Source organism: Schistocerca gregaria, chromosome 9 (genome assembly GCF_023897955.1).
Source record: "Schistocerca gregaria isolate iqSchGreg1 chromosome 9, iqSchGreg1.2, whole genome shotgun sequence".
Taxonomy (NCBI): domain Eukaryota; kingdom Metazoa; phylum Arthropoda; class Insecta; order Orthoptera; family Acrididae; genus Schistocerca; species Schistocerca gregaria.
Genome location: NC_064928.1, coordinates 195,054,609 through 195,080,569, shown reverse-complemented (window position 1 = coordinate 195,080,569; position 25,961 = coordinate 195,054,609). Strand labels below are relative to the sequence as shown.

The window sequence follows — 25,961 nt, the reverse complement described above, 5'->3', positions numbered from 1 at the left end:
TCTGACATTACATGTGCAGATTACAAGTGTGTCCGAACGCACGATGGCCTTGCACAATAGACAACCCTTCCATGTGCCAGTGTTCTACGTCATCGGCAACTACGACTGAAATGGGCAATGGGCGTCACTGCAGTGGCAGTGAGTTTCATGTTGCCCATGGCAGGACGAGAATCCGCCGTCTTCCAGGGCAACAGCTCCTTGACACTTGTACTGCACGAAGGAGGCTAGCTAAGGGAGGATCCAGTACATTCTGGGGAATTTTCACGTGGGCAGTGGAGCTGGCGCAAGCACCATGACATCAAGAAGTATCGTACACTAGTTGCACATCACGTACACTCCTTCTTAGCAATCATATACAACCGCTCACTTGACGAAAGGTCTGTTCCTAAAGACTCGAAAGTAGCACAGGTCACACCAGTATTCAAGAAAGGAAACAGGAGAAACCCATTGAATTACAGACCCATATCACTGACCTCAATTTGCAGTAGGATTTTGGAGCATATACTGTACTCGAATATTATGAGTCGCCTTGAATACAATGACTTATTGATACATAACCAACACGGATTCAGAAAATACCTTTCTTGAGCAACGGAGCTAGCTTTTTATTCCCATGAAGTAATGAGTGCTGCAGACAAGGGATCTCAGATCGATTCCATATTCCTAGATTTCCAGAAGGCTTTTGATACGGTTCCTCACAAGCAACTATTAATCAAATTGCGTGCATATGGAGAATCGTCTCAGTTGTGTGACTGGATTCGTGATTTCCTCTCAGAGGAGCCCCAGTTCGTAGTGATAGACGGTAAATCATCGAGTAGAACAGAAGTGATATCTAGCGTTCTGCAAGGTAGTGTCATAGGCCCTTTGCTGTTCCTGATTTACATAAATGATCTAAGTGACAATCTGAGCAGCCCCCTTAGATTGTTTGCAGATGACGCTGTAATTTACTGTTTAGTGAAATCATCAGACGATCAATTCCAATTACAAAATGATCTAGTGAGAATTTCTGTGTGCTGCGAAAAGTGGCAATTGGCACTAAACAAAGAAAAGTGCGAGGTCATCCACGTGGGTACTAAAAGAAATCCGATAATTTTTGGGTATACGATAAATCGCACAAATCTAAGGGCTATCAATTCGACTAAATACCTAGGGATCAAAATTACGAGCAACATAAATTGGAAAGGCCACATAGATAATATTGTGGGGAAGGCGAAACAAAGACTGCGCTTTATTGGCAGAACACTTAGAAGATGGGACAAACCCACTAAAGAGTCAGCCTACATTACACTAGTCCGTCCTCTGCTGGAATATTTCTGCGCGGTGGGGGATCCTTACCACGTAGGATTGACGGAGGACATCGAAAAAGTGCACAGAAGGGCAGCTCGTTTCGTGTTACCGCGCAATAGGGGTGAGAGTGTCACTGATATGATATGCGAGTTGGGGTGGCAGTCACTGAAGAAAAGGCGGTTTTCTTTGCGGCGAGATCTATTTACGAAATTTCAATCACCAACTTTCTCTCCCAAATGCGTAAATATTTTGTTGTCACCCACTTGCGTAGGGAGAAATGATCATCATAATAAAATAAATCAGAGCTCGAAAGGAAAGATTTAGGTGTTCCCTTTTCCCAAGCCCCATTCGAGAGTGGAATGGTAGAGAAGTAGTATGAAAATGGTTCGATGAGCCCTCTGCCGGGAACTTAAGTGTGAATTGCAGAGTAACCAGGTAGATGTAGATGTAGATGTAGATGATGATCACGTTTCCCAATCGTAGTGGCATTTTTCAACAGGATAATGCGCCACGTTCCATGGGATGCGATGGAATGGTCCGAGAAATTCAGTGGCGAGTTCCAATTGATATGCTGGTCCCCAGCATAACAGATCTGAACCGATCGAACACTTCTGGGGTGTGATTCTACATGGTGTCAGAGCTCATCGCCCTCCTCCCAAGAATTTATGGGAATCAGGTGACTTGTGTGAGCACATATGGTACCTACTCCCTCCAGCGACCTATCAAGGCCTCGTTGCTTCCAAGCGACGATGCGTCGCCGCTTTTATCCGTGCCAAAGTTCGACGTACTGGCTATTAGGTTGGTGACAATAATGTTCTAACTGATCAGTATAGTACATCGTTCGTTCAAAAATAATGTCTCAAATATTCTTTTCAGCCTTGAATATACTGAGTGAGTTAGCTGCTCACTGGGTTTAGCAACCTGCAATGCCTTCAAATATCACTCGCAGGACTGTCATATTCTCACACTCGCTTCCTGCAGACTATTAGTCCCACATGAAAAATGAACAGGATCTTTTTGTAATACATTTGATCTAGTTAAATTTTGTACTGGGATACGTTTTTGCCGGCCAATACGGCCGAGCGGTTCTAGGCGCTTCAGTCTGGAATCTCGCGACCGCTACGGCCGCAGGTTCGAATCCTGCCTCGGGCATGGTTGTGTGTGATGTCTTTAGGTTGGTTAGGTTTAAGTAGTTCTAAGTTATAGGGGACTGATGGCCTCAGGTGTTAAGTCTCATAGTGCTCAGAGCCATTCGAACCATTTTTGATACGTTTTTGTTGGAGTTATTAAAGAAACGTACAAAAGTGACCTTCAAGCGCGCTTTTCTTGAATAACTCTAAAACAAAGACCCCCAGCGAAAACGTATCCCAGTACAAATTTCACTACATTAAAATTCTAACAAAAAAATGTTGTTCATTTTTTTCTGTTGGAACAATTGTTTGCGTGTAGCGATCGCGAAAATACGAAAATCCCGTGGGTTTTGAAGGCGTTGTAGGTCACATAAAACCCTTAGGTAAGGTCAGCTGAATCATCCTATATACAGGGTAAACCAGGAATCCATGAACGAACTTTCAGAGGTGGCGGTATCGACCAAAACAAGGAAAATTGTAGTAAACATGGGCTCTAAAATCCATACCTAAAAACTCTGAGCTCTTGTTCATCATCGATGCTGTGGAGATCTATTCTACTACTAGCTCCTTGCTGTCCATAATTAAGGAGGATGTAGTATGGACCAAAACATGAAAAATGTGTAGTAAATATGGCCTCTAAAACGCGTACCTTGAGAGCTATAAGCAGTTGTTCGATAGAAGATAGCCGGCTGTGGTGGCCGAGCGGTTCTAGGCGCTGCAGTCCGGAACCGCGCTGCTGCTACTGTCGCAGGTTCGAATCCTGCCTCGGGCATGTATGTGTTTAAGTAGTTCTAAGTCTAGGGGACTGATGACCTCAGATGTTAAGTCCCATAGTGCTCAGAGCCATTTGAACCATTTATTTGATAGAACATATCTTTCACACTAGCGACAATGAACTAGTGGTGATATCTCTTAGCAATGCACTTTAGAGGTCATGTTTACCGGACATTTTATTCTTGTTTTGGTCCATAGTGCAGCCCCTCAAAAAATGGCTAGCAAAGATCTGTGAGTAGAAGATATGTGCCTCACAGTAGCGAAGATTAACATGTACTCATACCTCTGAAGGTATGCATTGTTGATCTACTTGTTTGCTACTCATTTTTTATTGTTTTCGTCGATAATACAACCTCTGAAATTTGGGTGGTTGACTGCCGGTTCACAACGTATATACGAGAGGTATTTCTTAAGGTCCAATCCGCCGTGAAATAGAAACCGCAATGGAAGACTAAAACATGTTGTTTGCAATATTTAGTTACATCTTTCCCTTTGGTTCTCTAGATAGTTGCCACTAAGAATTAGACATTTTTCGTAGCTTTGTGACAAGTTGCCAATACTCTGCTCATAGTAGGAAGCCACTTGTTTTGTCTGCCAGTTCTCTATTATGGCCTGCAGCTCGTTCTCTGTTCCAAAATTCTGCCCTTATAGCCAGACGTTCATGTGAGCAAAGAGATGAAAACCAGAAAAAGTCTCAGCTCTATGATGGGAGATAACACACTTCCCATCGAAAACACTGCACGAGAGTCTTCGATGCAGTTGCTGTCAGCTGCCGAGCCTTGTTATGAAGAACGACAACGCCTGTTCTGAATTGCCTTCGCAGAGGATTTTCTGAAATCGGCTGATCCACTTTCGGACAAGATCATCGGATGACTCTGGCTTCCTTCGCTGACTGCCTACATCATCTTGGACCGTTGCCACACCATGCTGTCACACATGACAGTTCTGTGATGCGGGCAGCATGAAATCAGGTGCAGGAAGGTTGGTTTCAGCACCAACAGAACAGATAGGCAAACAATAGACAGGATTCAATATTCGTTATCACGGTTAAACTCCCAGAGAAGTTCTAAGCATATGAACACCCTCACAGAAAGCAAACTATGTTGAATACAATAATTTGGGGTTGATATGGCAGAAATGTCATTTATGAACTATCTTGTAGTTGTGGGAGAAATTTTGATAGTTTCTTCTTTCTTAAACATGCGTCATCAGTTTGAAAACTTTTGTGGTTGTATTTTGTTGATATTCTTGAATTCTGTGTGTTTAGTGATTCACATTTACATTGTACTGTATGACAATCTCAGTAACGTCATGTTCAGGAAATTGTTACTTAGTTGTTTATTCATTTACACATAATTTACGAAATGGCATCAGACATAGCATAGTGCTTGCAAATGGAAACAATTTTTGCAAAATTATCTAATCTATGCATACAGTAATATTTTCTCGTGTAAGTATATATAAGGAATTGCCTATGCACTACTTTGGATTTTTACATATACGTTGTATATTACAAACATGGCTCCATTTATAATAGTTCACAGTGTGTTTTAGCCAAATGACATTCAAAGAAAGGATTGCAGTACTAAATCGTACTCATCACTTTAGTGTGCTTGAAATGTGCGGAATTTAAGCATGTTTTATTACATTAGTTCATATATATATATATATATATATATATATATATATATATATATATATATATATATATATATATTCAGTCAAATGTGCTACATAATGTTTTTAGTGGGTGGAAGGTGTCAGAACCAACTTATACTTGGCATTCGTTTTTTGCTATATTTCCAGTAAAAAAACTTTTTAAGATTGCTGGCAAGTTACTAAAAGTTTAAGTTCCAGAATAATGAAGTATTATTTCGACTGAAGAAAAACTCTTTCTCTTCATATTTAGATTATCCTGTTTTGAAATATTCCGTTAATAAACTCTCTTTTTACCAGATCAAGGCGAATGATTCTCAGGTTACAGTGATGGTGCAGATAACAATGAATATATTTTGTTATTGACACATGTGATGAATAACACTTTAATATTGGACTCTACTCTGTGAATTACTTACATGAGCTGCTTAAAAAACTTGAATCTATTTTTTTTTACTTAAACACAAGGTCTTTCACTGCCAAGCTGAAAATTTCAGTTTGTAAGAGCATATATTTATCTATGATAAATGGGGAAGAAGGGCAGGATGAAGAGCTATAATGAGAAAGATGGACAGAGCAAAATATAATGAAGGAAAGTGAGTAGAAAAGACAAAGCAGAGGAGTAGCAATAAGAATGCAGGAGAAGAATAAGAATTTGGACTAGAACGAGAAGACTGATTAAAAGATAAGACAAAATGGAAAAAATATAAGCAAGGAGGTGGTAGAAGAAGGTGGAATTGTAGGGGACAGCACAGAAGTGTAAAGATGGAAATTTCTGAAAGGAGGAGGAAGAGATGAATAAGAAGGAAAAATGTAGGGGAGAGAAAAAGGGGGAAGAACTGTAAGAAGTTTGAGGATAAGGGATAAAAATCAAACAAATAAGAATGAGAGGAAAAACTTGAAAAACAGAAAAGTGAAGCAGTGAATAAAAAAGAGAATGGACAAAATGAGAAAAAAAGGAGAAAAAGTGAGTAAGATCTTGGAGAAAAGCACAGGATGGAACAATAAATGCAATAAGAGGAAGAATAAAGATGAGGAATAAAGATGAGGAATAAGGGAGAGGCAAGAGATGAGCAGTAAAGAGAAGATTTAAATGAGTTGGTGAAGGGAGAATTAAGAAGAAGTAGGAACAGAATAACATTTATGATAAGATGAGGGGTGAGGTTGAGGGGTGAAGAACGTAAAAAGATCAGAATGAACCTAAGGAAGAAGATACTGGAGGCTGAGAGGGGGGAGGAGAAGATACATGAAATGGTACAGGAACAATGAAGAAGAAACAGAAATAGAAAAATGAATTCTATAAAGTGAGTGAGAGGAAGCAAGGTGCACATGAGTAAAAGGCAGTAGAGGTGGAACTGCAGTGGAAACTGAGAAAATAAATAAATATGAAGTAAAGGGAATTGGGGGAATGGAGAACAAGCAAAAGGATGAAAGGTTGGATGAAGTATTGGAGAAAGAATGAGATATAAGTTGAACTATGTGAAGGAGACAGAAAAATTTAGTAAACTCTGGATAAAGCACAGGATATGGAAGTCAAGCAAAAGGAAGAACTGAGGGAGATGAAGGTAAAGTGAAGGGGGAATGAAGCACTGAAGGATGAACTGGAGGAAAGAGTTGGGTAAAATGATGGATGCAGAAGAAGGAAGGAGAAGTAGAAAAGGAGAAGAGAAATAATAAAGTGTGAGAGGGGAGGAGGATTGTGGATGAGGAAAGGGGAATAGGAGTAGGAGGTAGAGAAGATCTTCATGAAGTGTAGGGGAATAAAGTAGTGGAGAATGAGCAAGAAGAGAAAGATTTGGATCAAGCGATGAAGGAAAAGTAACAGAGAAGTAGGATTATAGCAAGGATGATGTCAAAGTGAGGGAGGAGGATGGGAGTTGCAGATGAGGAAAACTAAATGTAGTAGGAGGTGGAACTGGAGGAGAAAAAGGCCAGTGGGAGGAAATTGAGGAGGAGTAGGAGGAGCAGGCGTTGTAGGAGGGAGCTAAATATGTTGGGAAAGTGAAGAAAGACAATGACTGGTATAATGAGGCCAACGAGGCTGCCTCTGCTTCTGACTCACCACATCCCGAGCCTCGCTGAGTGGCATCATGGTCTGCCCGCCTCTTTTTACGAGAGATTCGGTCAGGTTGAGGTGCTTTGTGGCAGGTTCCTCGTCCGTGGTCGTCGACGTCATGGCGATGCACTTCATGGCCCAGTCCTGCAGCAGCTGCGTGTACTTGAACAGGCCACGGCCCTTGGAAGTCATCTTCAGCAGGAACTTGCTCTGCAGCCACGGCCGCACTATCATCATCTGTAAACACCAAATATCACACGGTGCTCGTCAGAACTAGTCTCGCAAAAAATACGAATAGTATCGAAACTCCCTATGGAAAATCATGAATACAAGGTTTAACTGTGATTTATTGTGGAAGTTAAACACTGATCAAGCAGATAAACTGTAACTATCAGTTCCTGGACACGCCCATCGGCGGTCGTTGTTGTGAACAAAGGTGCTGTTTCTTCAGTTTCCGGGGAGCAGCAACTACTGTCCATCCTGTAGATAACGCCCTCACTTTCCCTTAATCCAGTTAAATGCTCTTATAAAAAGTTTTACGCTACAAACGAGAATAAGTTTCTGCTGTGACGCAAATCTGTGTCAGATATAGGAGGGCTTTCTGAAACGTAATGCCTCAGAATTTTTATGTGACTGATAAATAATAAGATAAGATTATTAACATTCTAAAACTTTATTGAACACGTCAACATATTTATTTCTTAACGTAGTCACCCTGCCGATGAACACATTTCTCCCAAAGAGAGAGCAGTTTGTTGATACTGACACTGTAGAATGTTTGACATTTTTGACGGGACCACAACCTCTCCTCTGCTTGCACCGCTTCGTGATTAACAAACTGAAGCCCCCCTAAGTGATCTTCAAGTTTTGGAAACAGATAAAAAGCGGATGGGGCAAGTCGGTACAGTAGGAAAGATGACTGATGACCGTGAACTCAAGATGTCGGATTGTTGTACACATCACAGCGCTCTTGTATGACCTGGAATTGTCCTGCTGAAGGAGAGGTCGACCACTTTGAATTCGTGCTTTCGATGACAGCACGCTGTTTCTCACGCACCGGCATACTTACCTCACACACCGCCATGTGATGCCCTACAGTTTGCAGCCCTGTAGTGGCAGAAGGCTACAACTTGTGTCTGGCAAGCGGGAAACTCGACCGAGTTGTATACACCACATGTAATACCTCAAATGATATGTAGAACAGAACAAAAAATTTGTAGGCACTACTTTTCAGCACGCCCTTCTACTAATTGCACACGTTGTTGTTTCCTGACTGTTACATACGGAGGATATGCAGCATAAACTGCTGGGTCCATGTAGCATGACCATCAGTCATTTGTGGAGAGGGTATCCTGTCTTTTCTAATGGGCAGCGCTGCAGCAACTGGACATACCGTATCATGCTACATAATAAATCACAACCCACCAAGTGGAATAAAATTCACAGTCTATCCTGTCCATTGTATTGTATCTTATTGTATAGAACTGGAGACGTAGAAACGACAGAGAAGCTTCGTCCCCGCCATAGCCCTCAGTGGTACACAACCCCACAACAGGCTACAGCAGTCCACTCACCCCACCGCCGCCCCAGGGTGAAACGTCCCCTTAGAAAAATTTATGAATTACTGTGCTGATAAACCTCTTACGTTATTTGATTTTCAAATAAGTCAGCTAAACTGAATGTACTCAGACATTCCTTTCTTTACTTATTCTGATCATCACTAATCTGACACACAATATTTTTGTTAGCGCAATGCAATCTGACTTTTAACAATCCCTCAAAAGAACGGTCCTGACTAACAATAACCTATACGTTTGATGAATCACTTACCTCACACAAATCTTCTTTACTCGAACTACTGCAATACAGTGTGCGCCAATACTGCCAGCTGAATGAAAGATTCTAACTACTGAAGGCACTAACTACTGATAGGCATAGTTAGCATATGAAAGATTTTGCTAGAAAACAATGTATTTACCTTAATAGTGTTCAAAAGTCATAATGTATACATCAGTTCATGACATCCAGTCTTACAAATTTACTCTTTCTGGTGGACACACGTCCAGATCATCCGCTCTCAAAAAACTGCCATCTCTCTCCCCACATCCACTACTGCTGGCGGCTCACCTCCAACTGCGCAACTAGTGATGGGGAGCTCATGAATGAGTCGTTCAAATGAACGCTTCACTCCAGTGAAGTGTGAACTAACCACTCAGTTTCAATGAACTAGTACTTCAAACTCTTCACAAATAGCGCACTCCAGACTTATTACTAGTTCACTCGCTCTCTTCCCCTCTCCCTCTCCCACTACATCGGCGCTACGTTACTCGTCCTCCGTTCATTTCAGTCCTCCCTCTACTGCCTGTCGACGAATCGCGTGGTGTTTGTCGGGAACGATAGGTTTAGGAGGGGTTGGGAGGTGAGGGGTGAGGGGAAGGCAGCATCAGCTGCTTCCTGCAGTGCTGCCATCATTACCCGTGACTATTTGTGCAGCTATACTTCGCGTCTACGGGTAGCCTACCGTTGGCAGCGCTTGCAGACAAATGAATTTTAAAGACACAAACGAAGGTTTGTTAATAACACTGAAGGAGGGATTTTACTTGAAATCTTACCAATGACTACAGGTGACAGTTTACGTTTTGAATGTGGGGGGTTATTATTCTCAACAAAAATAAAATCTAGAGGAAAACTTCTGAATAATTACTTAACGTAGGTGTATAGACTTTGTGACAGTGGTAAACATACTCATTCTATTTTGGATTAAATTTTAAAAGGAACGGACTGCATTTCGTTGTTAGCCCTAGCTTTCAGTCCACAAATACAACAAATAATGTTTCACTTGGCAGATAAAGACTTTTTTGGGAGCTTCATGAAAATATATCGAGCAAGACCACCTTCTTTATATGTGACAGGCTTCTCTCTTTATCTTTCCTTTGTCCCCTTCGACCGTGCTCTATTTAAGTGAACTCAGACGCTCTAAGAGCGTAAAACGTTGCGTGCACGTTACTGCATAGTTCGGCCATATGTTGGTAAAATTATGAAGTATTATGAAGCTTTATTGTACGAGCGAGGCGAAGCGGGCGTAGGCACGACTGAGCGGCGAACTGGGCAACTTCAGGCTTCCGTACTTCATGAATGAACTACTTCATTTGAACGCTACATGGAAAAGAGTGAGACGAATGAAGTAGTTCACGGGAGTGAACGAGTTCGACCCACCTCTATGCGCAACGCTACGCAGTGTTCACATCCATCTGCCCAACACTACAATAGCAAATATTCTAACAATGTAAACCAGCCACAGACTGCACACAGCACAGTCAATGATTTTGATATAGAGCGCTACGTGGCGTTACCAACATAAAAACCTAAACAGCCTACTCACAAGGGGAATCAGCCCAGATTCACCGAGGCAGATGGAAAACCGCCTTAAAAACCATCCTCAGACCGGCCGGCACACCGGACCTCGACACAAATCCACCGGGCGGCCTCCTGCCGGGGACCTGCACGGCTTCCCGCTCGATAAGCATTGCGTTAGACCGCACGGCTAACCGGGAGGGCTACCCCATCCATACTGTTCTCAAAGCCGATTAATTTCCAAAGGATGGCCAGTATTTCTTCATACCCCTTGGAAAAGCAGCCTCTCAGACGGTTGACAGGGAGCAGCACCTTTACAGCCAGTAACACAAACATTAGCCAGCTGAAGTGTCTGCATTCTGCTCTGGATGCAGGCTGACCGAAACGTGGAGTGATGTTGGTTGGTCGCAAAGATGGGGCGTCTCCCAGCAGCTCCTACAAAGATAGCGTCTGAGTTTGTTTACGGTTGATATAAATTTTTATAATTTTTTTGCTTTAAAATAGGTACTATATTTTCTGTTTATGGAAAGTGTAATATACTGGAGGTTGAAGTTCTTTGCATTGTATGTGAGTAATGTATATAAAATACTATGTAAATTGTTTATCACGTCAAACTGTTTTCTCGTGACATTTTCTACTTAAAAATATTTGTGTGTGTAAACTGTTCATGTTTACGTAAATTTGACAGTTGTAAGAAATGGTCACGCTTACGGACAATGTAAGACATAGGTGTTACGTAAGTGCCAGTGTACTTTTGTCTGAAAGGAAAGTGGCTATGCTGAGTTGAAAATGTGGCAAGGGCAAATTGCGGCGCTACCTTGAGCGAGTGTGGGAAGTAAGTCGCACAGTCTGCAGGCAGCAGTGACTGAAGCAACACTCTTGCGGAGCAGGGGAAGTTTTGCCTGCAGATTTGCACAAAAATAACTCAGATGAAGACTGCAGACGGTTGCGAGTTGTTGAGCCACTGTATGTAAAACTGAACGACGCGAAGGAGAGAAATTTGAGTCCATAAAGCAAGATACTTTCAGGCCGTGTTGTGGGTAGTGTAGCCGTCATAATTTTTCGACACACCCAAACCTACAGCCAACAGATAAGATTTTTTTTTGTATTTTAGTTTTGTACACCGTGAACCATTAATTTAAATTGTGTTTATTAGTAAATAACCGTTCTTGAACTTTAAAGAAACTGGTTCACACTGTTAATTTATCCTACTCATACACCTACTTAAGGTTCCTTACTGGTGGTTGATTAATCAAAGTATCGTGTTTTACAGACTTACGAAGTGCCAAGTTAATATAAAGACACAATTTAAATTGTTTTTATGTAAAAAGTTGTCTTAGTCGTTTCATTGAAAGATGTAATGAGAATTTTAATTAGAGTAATAACACGTGCATGCTATGGTACATTACAGATTAATAAAGTGAAACTATTTTTATAAGTTTTCTTAATTATTGCAAAGTGTAATAGTAAAAGTTTGTTTACATAAAATTCAATTAGAGTGAAGCCAAGATATTAGAGTCTGTTAAATGCTTATACAGAGTAAGTCCAAAGAGTAATACGTTTTGAACGTAAATTCCACTAAGAAAGACGTTTCTTGAAGGGAAATTTTCAGTATAAAAGGTATGTGCTTTAGCATCTAAGTATTTTAGTATTTAAGTTTTTTGGTTATGTAAAGTGCTTTTCTAAAGGTCCCTCCTGGCTAAAATCTTTTTAGCTTCCTTGAAGTTATCTACTGGGCTTTTTTCTCTTTTAAAAACGTAATGTATGAGGGTATAATAGCCAAAAAATTCCAGAGTCTGCACCAACATTGTTTACGTGGAGTAATATTTATTTGAAGAAGCAACTTAAACAGTAGCAAGAAAGTAGGCAAAATGCATGCTTCTCCTTCTCCAATACTTCACTGTTTCATTGCCTGTATGGGCTGGCGGCCGTTAGTGCATATTGTAAACCACTAAATGAACTTGAAATTGACTTGTCCTAGCTTCAACATAATACTACTCGTACTGCATTTCTTTATAACCGCTGGGTAAGACCTTAGGAAAAGAATTGAATAGTATGATTTACCTATCTATTAGACACAACAGTCTGTCAAATCTTGTAAAAAGGGTATCTATGTTGATTAGCTTCTCCAATTAACAGGACTATCTTCCCATAGTGTACTTTATTTGGAAACTAAAACAAAATTTAGTAAGAGAGTTATACGCGGCAACATAGAAACAGGATTTTCTGTTATTTAGATAAAAGCATACTAAATCACAATAGTAGTGGTAGCGTTATAAGCTGAGATTTAAAAAGTGTTGCATGTCTGGAATTTGAAGTGAATGAGAAGAGACTGAGCGAGCGAGTATTTCCTGTTTGGACTGACCGTTTCATATTACAACATTTCATTGACAACGGCAAGGCACACTGGAAGCGTGTATTCGTCATCGCCATACTGGCGTATCACCCGGCGTGATGGTATGGGGTGCCACTGGTTACACGTCTCGGACACCTCTTATTCGCATTGACGGCACTTTCAACAGTGGACATTACATTTGAGATGTGTTACGACCCGTGGCTCTACCCTTCATTCGATCCATGCGAAACACTACATTTCAGCAGGATAATGCACGACCGTATGTTGGAGCGCCTGTACGGGCCTTTCTGGGTACAGAAAATGTTCGACTGCTGCCCTGGCCAGCACATTCTCCAGATCTCTCACCAACTGAAAACGTCTGGTCAATGGTGCCCGACCAACTGGCTCGTCACAATACGGCAGTCACTACTCTTGATGAACTGTAGTATCGTGTTGAAGCTGCATGGGCAGCTGTACCTGTACACGCCATCCAAGCTCTGCTTCACTCAATGCCCAGGCGTATCAAGGCCGTTATTACGTCCAGAGGTGGTTGTTCTAGGTACTGATTTCTCATGAGCTATGCACCCAAATTGCGTGAAAGTGTAGTCACATGTCAGTTCTAGTATAATATATTTGTCCAATGAATACCCGTTTATCATCTGCATTTCTTCTCGGTGTAGCAATTTTAATGGCCAGTAGTGTATTTCTCTAGCAGGTAGAGTACAGCAGATTTTCTGGATACATTTTTGCGATTAGAGGCGAACATCGATGGTAATTTGTATTTTCATTCCTACCTACCACGGTACTGTGTAGCATGATTTGGGTTGATTGTTTACACGAGCCAGTACTTGCAGTTAAATTTTTTCTTTAAGCTAATTGTTTGGTGTATTACCTATTCATTGCTGATCACCGTTATTTTATTTATTGGTGTTCTGCATGTTATTAGAATAGTGATTAATTCTGATTATATATATATATATATATATATATATATATATATATATATATATATATATATGTGTGTGTGTGTGTGTGTGTGTGTGTGTGTGTGTGTGTGTGTGTGTGTGTGTGTGTGTTACAGGACAGATTAACCATTATTTAATACTTTGTCTACTGCATGCAAGATCGAACTCGGATAGGAGTTTCACTGTATGTTTGAGGTGGCCTTTCATCAGATCGTTTTTGGTAATGTAAATGCCTCATACATCTGCGGAGAAGGTATCTTGGTATGACACTGGTCAGCTAGTTCTTGTTTGTTTGCCGTTTCTGCCAGCCTCGCTTAGCTAATTCTTTTTGTATATTTGAACGGCTGTTGCCGTTGTTTGCATGCCTGTAACGCCCTAAGATTAGTTACCCTCATGAATTACTCCAGCTGGTGCCTTCTAAACCCTGCTTATCTAAATCTTGCTCGGCCACCATTGACCAGACGTTTTCAACTGGTGAAAGATCTGGAGACTGTGCTGGCCAGCACAGCAGTCAAACATTTTCTGTATCCAGAAACCCCCCGTACAGGACCTGCAGCATATGGTCGTGCATTATCCTGCTGAAATGTAGGGTATCGCAGGGATCGAATGAAGGGTAGAGCGACGGATCGTAACACATCTGAAATATAACGTCCACTGTTCAAAGTGCCATCAATGCGAACAAGAGGTGACCGAGACGTGTAAGCAATGGTACCCCATACCATCACGCCGGGTGATACGCCAGTATAGCGATGACGAATACACGCTTCCAATGTGCGTTCACCACGATGTCGCCAAACACGGATGCGAGCATCATGATGCTGTAAACAGAACCCGGATTCATCCGAAAAGATGACGTTTTGTCATTCGTGCACCCAGGTTCGTCGTTGAGTACACGACCGCAGGCGCTCCTGTCTGTGATGCAGCCGTGGTCTGCAAGCTAATAGTCCATGCTGCTGCTAACGTCGTCGAACTGTTCGTGCAGATGGTTGTTGCCTTGCAAACGTCCCTATCTGGTAACTCAGGGATCGAGACGTGGCTGCACGATCCGTTACAGCCATGCGGATAAGATGCCTGTCATCTCGACTGCTAGTTAATATGAGGCCGTTGGGATCCAGCACGACGTTCCGTATTACCCTCCTGAACCCACCGATTCCATATTCTGCTAACAATCATTGGATCTCGACCAACGCGAGCACCAATGTCGCGATGCGATAAACCGCAATCGCGATAGGCTACAATCCGACCTTTATCAAAGTCGGAAACGTGATGGTACGCATTTCTCCTCCTTACACGAGGCATCGCAACAACGTTTCACCAGGCAACGCCGGTCAACTGGTGTTTGTGTATGAGAAATCGGTTGGAAACTTTTTTCATGTCAGCACGTTGTAGGTGTCGCCACCGGCGCCAACCTTGTGTGAATGCTCTGAAAAGCTAGTTATTTACATATTACAGCATCTTCTTCCTGTCGGTTAAATTTCGCGTTTGTAGCGCGTGATCGTTGTGTAGCAATTTTAATGGCCAGTAGTGTACTTGCTGCAAGGATGAAGATTTATTTTAGGTCCAACAACATGCAGGAATCTTTTTTTTTATTTTTTAAATTACTTTCTTGTACCTCTATATTTTAAGAACTGTATTAATTAATTTCGTGAGCCCTTATAGACTCATTCATAAAGATCAGATATTTGATGGTGCTATACGCAGCCTTCAAGGTGGCGACTATCGCGAAGGAGCCTTTCAAGCAGAGATCTTTCATTGAGAGTCTTCTGGAGGAAAATCACAGCATCCCAGATGTTCGTAGGTGGTTGCAGAATGTCTACGGAGACCTGGAAGTGAACAAAAGCACGGCGAGTTGTTGGTTTAGGCGCCTGTCACCATCGCAACAAGGTCACGCAAACCTGTCCTATCTCCCGTGGGCCGGCCTGTCGCACACAGCTGTGACTCCTGCAGCTTTGGAACGTGCGGACACTCTCGTTCGAGATGATCGATGGATCACAATCAGACACCTCTCTGCATAACTGGACATCTCTGTTCGTAGTGCTGACACACCTGCCCACCAGTTGGGGAGCTCAAAGGTCTTTGCCCGCTCGATTTCCTACAACCTAACAAAAGACCACAAAGAGCAACGGAGGACCATATTTGTGGGGCTCTTTGCACGTTACGAGGCTGATGACGAGGAGGTTACTTAAAAACATGAAAATATCTTGTGACGAGGGCCTCCCGTTGGGTAGATCGTTCGCCTGGTCCAAGTCTTCCGATTTGACGCCACTTTGGCGACTTGCGCGTCGTTGGGGATGAAATGATGATGATTAGGACAACACAACACCCAGTCCCTGAGCGGAGAAAATGTCCGACCCAGCCGGGAATCGAACCCGAGCCGTTAGGATTGGTCTTCTGTCAGAGCGGTTGGTGGATCAAAACAAAATGTCCAGACACTCTGTGACCAAATTGGTACTGAAACAGAGGATGACAGACTAAAGGCCGAAATACTAAATGTCTTTTTCCAAAGCTGTTTCACAGAGGAAGACTGCGCTGTAGCTCCTTCTCTAGATTGTCGCACAGATGACAAAATGGTAGATATCGAAACAGACGACAGAGGGATAGAGAAACAATTAAAATCTCTCAAAAGAGGAAAGGCCGCTGGACCTGATGAGATACCAGTTCGATTTTACATGGAGTACGTGAAGGAACTTGCCCCTCTTCTTGCAGCGGTGTACCGTAGATCTCTAGAAGAGCGTAGCGTTCCAAAGGATTGGAAAAGGGCACAGGTCATCCCAGTTTTCAAGAAGGGACGTCAAACAGATGTGCAGAACCTGTATCTGTTACGTCGATCAGCTGTAGAATTTTGGAACACGTATTATGTTCGAGTATAATGACTTTTCTGGAGACTAGAAATCTACTCTGTAGGAATCAGCATGAGTTTCGAAAAAGACGGTCGTGTGAAACCCGGCTCTCACTGTTCGTCCACGAGACTCAGAGCGCCATAGACACGGATTCTCAGGTAGATGCCGTGTTTCTTGACTTCCGCAAGGCGTTCGATACAGATCCCCACAGTCGTTTAATGAACAAAGTGAGAGCATACGGACTATCAGACCAATTGTGTGATTGGATTGAAGAGTTCCTAGATAACAGGAAGCAGCACGTCATTCTCAATGGAGAGAAGTCTTCCGAAGTAAGAGTGATTTCAGGTGTGCCGCAGGGGAGTGTCGTAGGACCGTTGTTATTCACAATATATACAGGGTGTTACAAAAAGGTACGGCCAAACTTTCAGGAAACATTCCTCACACACAAATAAAGAAAAGATGTTATGTGGACATGCGTCCGGAAACGCATTTCGATGTTAGAGCTCATTTTAGTTTCGTCAGTATGTTCTTCCACCTACGCTCAATGGAGCACGTTATCGTGATTTCATACGGGATACTCTACCTGAGCTGCTAGAACATGTGCCTTTACAATTACGACACAAAATGTGGTTCATGCATGATGGAGCTCCTGCACATTTCAGTCGAAGTATTCGTACGCTTCTCAACAACAGATTCGGTGACCGATGGACTGGTAGAGGCGGAGCAATTCCATGGCCTCCACGCTCTCCTGACCTCAACCCTCTTCATTTTCATTTATGGGGGCATTTGAAAGCTCTTGTCTTCGCAACCCCGGTACCAAATGTAGAGACTTTTCGTGCTCGTATTGTGGACGGCTGTGATACAATACGCCATTCTCCAGGGCTCCATTAGCGCATCAGGGATTCAGTGCGACGGAGAGTGGATGCGTGTATCCTCGCTGACGGAGGACATTTTCAACATTTCCTACAACAAAGTGTTTGAAGTCACGCTGGTACGTTCTGTTGCTGTGTGTTTCCATTCCATGATTAATGTGATTTGGAGGGAAGTAAAACATGAATTCTAACATGGAAAGTAAGCGTTTCCGGACACATGTCCACATAACATATTTTCTTTCTTTGTGTGTGAGGAATGTTTCCTGAAAGTTTGGCCTTACCTTTTTGTAACATCCTGTACAAATGACCTTGTGGATAACATCGGAAGTTCACTGAGGCTTTTTGCGGATGATGCTGTAGTATATATAAAGGTTGCAACAATGGAAAATTGTACTGAAATGCAGGTGGATCTGCTGCGAATTAACGCATGGTGCAGGGAATGGCAATTGAATCTCAGTGTAGACAAGTGTAATGTGCTGCGAATACATAGAAAGATAGATCCTTTATCATTTAGCTACAATATAGTAGGTCAGCAACTTGAAGCAGTTAATTCCATAAATTATCTGGGAGGACGCATTAGGAATGATTTAAAATGGAATAACCATATATAATTAATCGTCGGTAAAGCAGATGCCAGACTGAGATTCATTGGAAGAATTCTAAGGAAATGCAGTCCGAAAACATAGGAAGTAGGTTACAGTACACTTGATCGCCCACTGCTTGAATACTGCTCACCGGTATGGGATCCGTAGCAGATAGAGTTGATAGAAGAGATAGAGAAGATACGACGGAGAGCAGCGCGCTTCGTTTCAGGATCGTTTAGTAATCGTTAAAGCGTTACGGAGATGATAGATAAACTCCAGTGGAAGACTCTGCAGGAGAGACGCTCAGTAGTTCGGTATGGGCTTTTGTTGAAGTTTCGAGAACATACCTTCACCGAGAAGTCAAGCAGTATATTGCTCCCTCCTACGTATATCTCGCGAAGAGGCCATGAGGATATAATCAGAGAGATTAGAGCCCACACAGGGGCATACCAACAATCTTCTTTTCCACGAACAGTGCGAGACTGTAATAGAAGGGAGAACCGATAGAGGTACTCAAGGTACCCTCCGCCACACAACGTCAGGTGGCTTGCGGAATATAGATGTAGATGTAGATGTAGATTCAGTCGCACTGACCACTCACCTACCGGGGGGCAGACAGGAGGTTATTGATGTGGCAGGACTTCTGACGTCGACCAGTACAGTGGTATCCCCACAAGATGGCCTAAGGCTGGAGGACTGAACGGACATTGTCTTATTGTCTCGAAAAGAAAAAAGGGTTTGGTAGCCAAAAGAAATAATATGGTGTATTGGAATCCCGAATAAAATCGACTTGCTTCCACGAAAAATTTTTTTGCATTATTTATTGAACGCCCATACACACACAATTTTGTGAACACTGCATCTTACAAATCCACAAACAGCTCCCTACCGCCTTAACTAAACAGGATGGAAAGACAAATGTATTGGCGAGTCTGCATTCTCCTTACTATACACACCCCAAAAACCAACATACAGTGTATGGTGGATGGGACCTTGTAGCACTGCAGCTGATTAGCTTTCCGGTTCGATTCACAAATGGACCAAGGGTAAAACGACTGTAGACATCCTTCAGTACGACCACTGAATCTTTTATTTCGTGTTCAAGGTTCTTTCGCTAAATGTACCTTGCTGGCACTAGGATCTCTCTGCAGTCTGTAGCAACTGACGGTTCTATAAACTATCTCAACGCTGTTCCGTTAAAGGCCGTCGCCTTCCTTTCGGGGTTTTCCAACGGAGTTCTCAGAGCATTTCAGTAATACAAGCGGTTTGATCGGACCTACGGGTATCAAATCTGGCAGCACGCCTCTGAACTGTTTTAATATGTTCGTTTCATTCGTTCATTTGGGCAAACTCGAGCAGTTCTCAAGAATGGGTCTCACTATTAAGATGTACTAGTATTCTCCTCTGTAGATGAATTACACTTTTCCAGAATCCTCCCTATAACCAATCTCGGGTGCTCATTCCATTCCATGTCGCATTGCACAGCTACGCCTACATATTTAATAGACATGATTCTGTCAAAGAGCACATCAACATTTTTTCACAGGACTATTTTTTGGACACAATAACATTAATTTTCATTTTCCCACATTTATTGCAAGCTGCGATTTATAACACAAAATAGAAATTGTATCCAAGTCATCTTGCACCATCCTACAGTCAACCAACAACTACAACGTCATCAGCAAATAAACAGCTGCAGATATTTCCTCACCCTGTCCCGTCAGAACGTTTATGTAAGTAGAGAACAAGAGGTGTTACGTCTAACTTGCTTTGGGGCTCGCCAAGATAACATTGTCTCTAATGAACATTGCTGCTCGCGTTGGTCGAGATCCAACGACTGTTAGTAGAATATGGAATCGGTGGGTTCAGGAGGGTAATACCGAACGCCGTGCTGGACCCCAACGGCCTCGTATCACTAGCAGTCGAGATGACAGGCATCTTATCCGCATGGCTGTAACGGATCGTGCAGCCACGTCTCGATCCCTGAGTCAACAGATGGGGACGTTTGCAAGAAAACAACCATCTGCACGAACAGTCTGACGACGTTTGCAACAGCATGGGCTATCAGCTCCGAGACCGTGGCTGAGGTTACCCTTGACGCTGCATCACAGACAGGAGCGCCTGCGATGGTGTACTCAACGACTAACCTAGGTTCACGAATGGCAAAACGTCTTTTTTTCGGATGAATCCAGGTTCTCTTTACAGCTTCATGATGCTCGCATACGTCTTTGGCGACATCGCGGTGAACCCACACTGGAAGCGTGTATTCGTCATCGCCATACTGGCGTATCACCCGGCGTGATGGTATGGGGTGCCACTGGTTACACGTCTCGGTCACCTCTTGTTCGCACTGACTGCACTTTGAACAGTGGACGTGATATTTCAGATGTGTTACGATCCGTGGCTCTACCCTTCATTCTCTCACTAATCGAAAACGTCAAGTCAATGATGGCTGAGCAACTGGCTCGTCACAATACGCCAGTCACTACTCTTGATGAACTGTGGTATCGTGTTGAAGCCGCATGGGCAGCTGTACCTGTACACGCCATCCAAGCTCTGTTTGAGTCAATGCCCAGGCGTATCAAAGGCCGTTATTACGGCCAGAGGTGGTTCTTCTGGGTACTGATTTCTCAGGATCTATGCACCCAAATGTGATCAGATGTCAGTTCTAGTATAATATATTAGTCCAATGAATACCCGTTTATCATCTGTATTTCTTCATGGTGTAGCAATTTTAATGGCCAGTAGTGTATTTCGTTCGGTATATAGCGACAACACGAGCCATAGGCACATTTTGTAGGTAGGTGGTACTCCGCTGCGATATCGTTGTTGACCGCGAGCCCGCGGGCCGACATGGTTCAAATGCTAATCATTTCTGCAGAATATACTAATGTACATGTCCTGTGAATATGAACGTGTTATCTCTAGTCGTTCAAGGGGTTCTGTTTTTTTCTGGACGTGAGTGTACAGTTCATCACATCAATGAGAGATTATATCCAAGCGATCCAGCATCGCCCTACAGTCAGTCCCGGGCACTACAGTGTCATCAGCAAAATGTCGAGTGTTGCTGCTTATGCTACGTGTCAGGTGGGTTATAAAGAACAAGAGCTGCCATATGTCACTTCCGTGGGGCAGTCATAACGGGCCTTCGTCTCCAGTGGTCATTCTCCATCAAGGACAATGTACACTCATGCTCACAAATTAAGGACGATGCTGATACATGGTGAAACAACACTCTGCTGGGCGGTTTGCCGGTTTAAATCACCTCGGAGTATGACCATGCGGTGCATTTCACCTGCGGTCATCACACGGTGGCTCTGGCAGCAGTCCACATATGTAGAGGTTCGTTGGTGCGTGTCAGAGCACGGTGCAGCGAGTAAGTGTGCAGACATTTTAGGACGTTCTAATGGTGACTGTGTGTTGAGAATGGCCCAAAGAACACATATTGATGACGTTATGAGGGGTAGAGTACTAGGGCGACTGGAGGCTGGTTCAAAAAAATGGTTCAAAATGGCTCTGAGCACTATGTGACTTAACTTCTGAGGTCATCAGTCGCCTAGAACTTAGAACTAATTAAGCCTAACTAACCTAAGGACATCACACACATCCATGCCCAAGGCAGGATTCGAACCTGCGACCGTACTGGTCGCTTGGCTCCAGACTGTAGAGCCTAGAACTGCACGGCCACTCCAGCCGGCCTGGAGGCTGGTCAAACACAGCAGGTCGTAGCATGGGCCCTCCGTGTGCCACAAAGTGTAATCTCAAGATTATGGCAACGATTCCAGCAGACAGGAAACGTGTCCAGGCGCTACAGTACAGGACGTCCACAGTGTACAACACCTCAAGAAGACCGATATCTCACCATCAGTGCCCACAGACAGCCACGGAGTACTGCAGATAGCTAGTGGATCACTTGCCTCCAGACACACAGTCTACAGATGGCTGGACAGACATGGTTTATTCGCCCAGAGAACTGCAAGGTGCATTCCACTGACCAGGAGAGCCGTTAAAACCTGGTGTCGAGAACACAGTACATGGACACTGGGACAGTGGTCCCAGGTTATGTTCACGGACGAGTCCTGCTATAGTCTGAACAGTGATTCTCGTCGGGTTTTCATCTGTCGTGAACCAGGAACCAGATACCAACCCCTTAATGTCCTTGAAAGGAACCTGTATGGAGGTCGTGGTTTGATGGTGTGGGACGGGAGTATGATTGGTGCACGTACACCCCTGCATGTCTTTGACAGAGTAACTGTAACAGGTCAGGTGTATCGGGACGTCATTTTGCACCAGTACGTCTTCCTTTTCAGGGGTGCAGTGGGTCCCACCTTCCTCCTGATGGATGATAACACACGGCACTGCCGAGCTGCCATCGTGGAGGAGTACCTTGAAAGAGAAGATATCAGGCGAAAGGCGTGGCCTGCATGTTCTCCAGATCTAAACCCCCATCGAGCACGTCTGGGATGCTCTCGGTCGTCGATCGCTGCACTTCTTCAAGCCCCTGCGAAACTTCAGGAGCTCCGACAGGCACTGGTGCAAGAATGGGATGGTGATCATATCCCATATTGATATTGGGGTACATGCCCAGGAAACAGTGGCGTTTTGTAGGACATGTGTTTCAGAACGGTTTTCTCATCTTATCACCAATACCATGGACTTACAGATCTGTGTCGTGTGTTTTCTCTATGTACCTATGCTATTAGCGCCACTTTTGTGTACCGGCACCACATTCTGCAATTATCCTTAATTTATGAGCATGGTGTAATGTTTCCTGCGATACAAACCATGAGGTGGCCCTTGGGGTACAAAAGTATATGTGGCAACAGATAATGCTGTTGTTGGAATATCATTTGGTAAACCCGCTGCTTTAACCGACCTTACCTGGATGGTGGCCATGGCATCGCTCATGGCGGCAGACAGCTCCTCCTCTGCCAAGGCATCTGGTAACAGCAGGTCTGGGTCGATGCCGATGATGGTACTTAAGACGTTCCGGACGGCTGCCAGGAGCACTGGAGGGTAGAGTAGGGTGACGGCGCCTCTGGTCCTAGCCAGGCGTTCGCTCAGGAGCAGTCCGCCCTCGTGGAACGCATGGAGGTAGCCCTCCATCAGCTGGAACAGAGCACACACTCACTGTGCCTCCTCTCCAGCTGCAACTGCCTGAAGTTGGTATCAATGCCATCTTCATGATAGAAGACAGTGTATCTCGCTCCTTTGTCTGTCACATAGCAACATCGTAACAGCCACTGTGTACCACAGGGTTCTGTCTCGGGTCCTACAATCGGAAAAACGGAACCTCCTATAGTATCACCTTGCCGTCTGTCTATATGGAGTCTGTCAACCTGTTAAATTGAAGTTAACCTGTATGTCGCATTTTACAGCCGCGATACCTTGGCGGTGTAGAAAGTTGAAGCTCCTACGGCGATGCAGTCAAAAGAGACGACCATATATGTCACATATCTTGATACTCTCAAATTCACTTATCAAAACCTATTTGGTATTTCACATTGACACAGAAGCATCCCCTTAGAAAAAAATTTATATATGATAGTGCTGGAAAACCTCTTACGTTTCTTGATTTGCAAACCGCTGAGCAAAGCTGAACGTACTCAGACATTTCTCTTTTCACTTATTTTGATCATCTCTAAACTGACACACAATATTTTTAGCGCAACGCAATCTGATTTTCAATAATCCCTACAAAAAAATGGCCTTAACTAACAATAACCTATACCTTTCATGAATCACTTACCTCACAAAAATCGTTACTCGAATTACTGCAATACAGTGAGCGCCAATACTGCCAGCTAAATAAAAGATTCTAACTACTGAAGGCACTAACTACTGATAGGCATAGTTAGCAAATGAGAGATTTTGATAGAGAACAAACAATCTATTTATCTTAATAGTGTTCAAAAGTCATATATACATATATAACATTCAGTATTTCAAATTTCGTTCTTCTGACGGACACACGTCCAGATCGACCGCTCTCAAGACTCCGCCATCTTTCTCCCCACATCCACCACTGCTGGCGGCTCACCTCCTACTGCGCAACGCTACGCGGTGTTCACATCCAACTGCCCAACAGTACAATGCCGAATATTCCAACAATGCAAACCAGCCACAGACTGCACACAGCACAGTCAGTGATTTTCATACAGAGCGCTACATGGTGTTACCAACATAAAAACCTAAACAGCCTACTTACAACACATTATCATGAAATTTGGCCAGAAGCAAGGAATTAGAGTAAAAGTAAAAGAAGAAATTCGATAATCATTAAAATTTAATTATATCACATGATACCCTTTGTCTTTTTTTGTCATTTGTCATACGACTGCTGTCTATCGTTCGGTTAGGACATATTTTTGTCAAACGTATCGAGTTCAAATTTGGGCCACACGTTAAAGTGTATGGTCCCTTCACAAATTAAAAAAATTGAACTTAGAAGTCAATGTAGTCGAAAGATATGGCGTTTTCTGTCACTCATTTTGAGCCCCTAAACCCAGTCATCAAATTTAGAATGTTTATTTGACACCACAAACCGTCGTAAAGCCACAATCACTAAAACAATGAAAATTTTAAAAGGTTACATAATTACTTTTAACTTACTGAGTCGCCATTTTCAAATGTAATCCCAAATCTGGAAAACTACATTAATAATTGCAAATATTACGAAACATACACTAAAACCACTTTACTGGTTTACAATCTGAAAATTGTCAATTTGTAACTGTATGACAGCACTTTCATTCTATCCTTTGTTATCAAACTGTCTGTCTGTCTGTCTGACTGTTAAGACTCTTCTCTGTCAGAAACAGCTTCACGTATCAACTTCAAATTTATGTCTCACACCCAAGTCAATGCAATCAAAATATACGGCTATTTACGTCACATATTTTATTCCTGCAGACTCTCTCATCAGAACCAATAGAGCACTTCCCCTTAACCTAGACTCACGATATTTGTCAAGAGGCAATGTTTCACAGTCCAGCCGGCCGGAGTGGCCGGGCGGTTCTAGGCGCTACAGTCTGGAGCTGCGCGACAACTACGGTCGCAGGTTCGAATCCTGCCTCGGGCATGGATGTGTTGATGTCCTTAGGTTAGTTAGGTTTAAGTACACTCCTGGAAATTGAAATAAGAACACCGTGAAGTGGCGGTGCGGTCCCCTACGGCACTGCGTAGGATCCTACGGTCTTGGCGTGCATCCGTGCGTCGCTACGGTCCGGTCCCATGTCGACGGGCACGTGCACCTTCCGCCGACCACTGGCGACAACATCGATGTACTGTGGAGACCTCACGCCCCACGTGTTGAGCAATTCGGCGGTACGCCCACCCGCCCTCCCGCATGCCCACTATACGCCCTCGCTCAAAGTCCGTCAACTGCACATACCGTTCACGTCCACGCTGTCGCGGCATGCTACCAGTGTTAAAGACTGCGATGGAGCTCCGTATGCCACGGCAAACTGGCTGACACTGACGGCGGCGGTGCACAAATGCTGCGCAGCTAGCGCCATTCGACGGCCAACACCGCGGTTCCTGGTGTGTCCGCTGTGCCGTGCGTGTGATCATTGCTTGTACAGCCCTCTCGCAGTGTCCGGAGCAAGTATGGTGGGTCTGACACAACGGTGTCAATGTGTTCTTTTTTCCATTTCCAGGAGTGTAGTTCTAAGTTTTAGGGGACTGATTACCCAAGCAGTTAAGTCCCATATTGCTTAGATCCATTTGAACCTTTTTTTTTTTTCACAGTACATGCAAAGCAAACTAACCCAAAAATTGTTAATTTCAGATTATACCACACGAAAACCATATTTCCTTTGTCATTTGTTATCCAACAGTATGTCCTGGAAGGGCCACTTTCTCTCAAGAATGGGTAGATGCATATCTTGCCTGTATATACAGGGTGGTTGGAAATTCCCGTTACAGACTTCTAGGCCTTGTAGAGGAGAGTGAGTACATCGTATTTTGAATAGGAACCCATGTCCGGAAACGTCATCCAACGAGACTACAGAGCGTCAAAGTTATAATCGCGGGCCTCTTTAAATGTACATATACAAGGGTTGATTCCTTGGTCATGTTACAGACTTTCTAGGATGATGAAGAAC

General features: G+C 43.4%; 1 protein-coding gene across 1 annotated transcript in view; it reads right to left on the bottom strand.

Annotated features, from left to right (window-relative positions):
• The window catches only part of LOC126291503 (cytochrome P450 4C1-like), a 75,270-nt gene that overhangs the window by 10,407 nt on the left and 38,902 nt on the right, over window positions 1–25,961 (bottom strand). The window contains exons 5-6 of the mRNA XM_049985009.1: window positions 22,738–22,965; window positions 6,910–7,140 (exon numbers count right to left, since the gene is read on the bottom strand). Of these exons, the coding sequence (XP_049840966.1) occupies window positions 6,910–7,140; window positions 22,738–22,965 (459 nt within the window). The remainder of the gene's footprint in view (window positions 1–6,909; window positions 7,141–22,737; window positions 22,966–25,961) is intronic.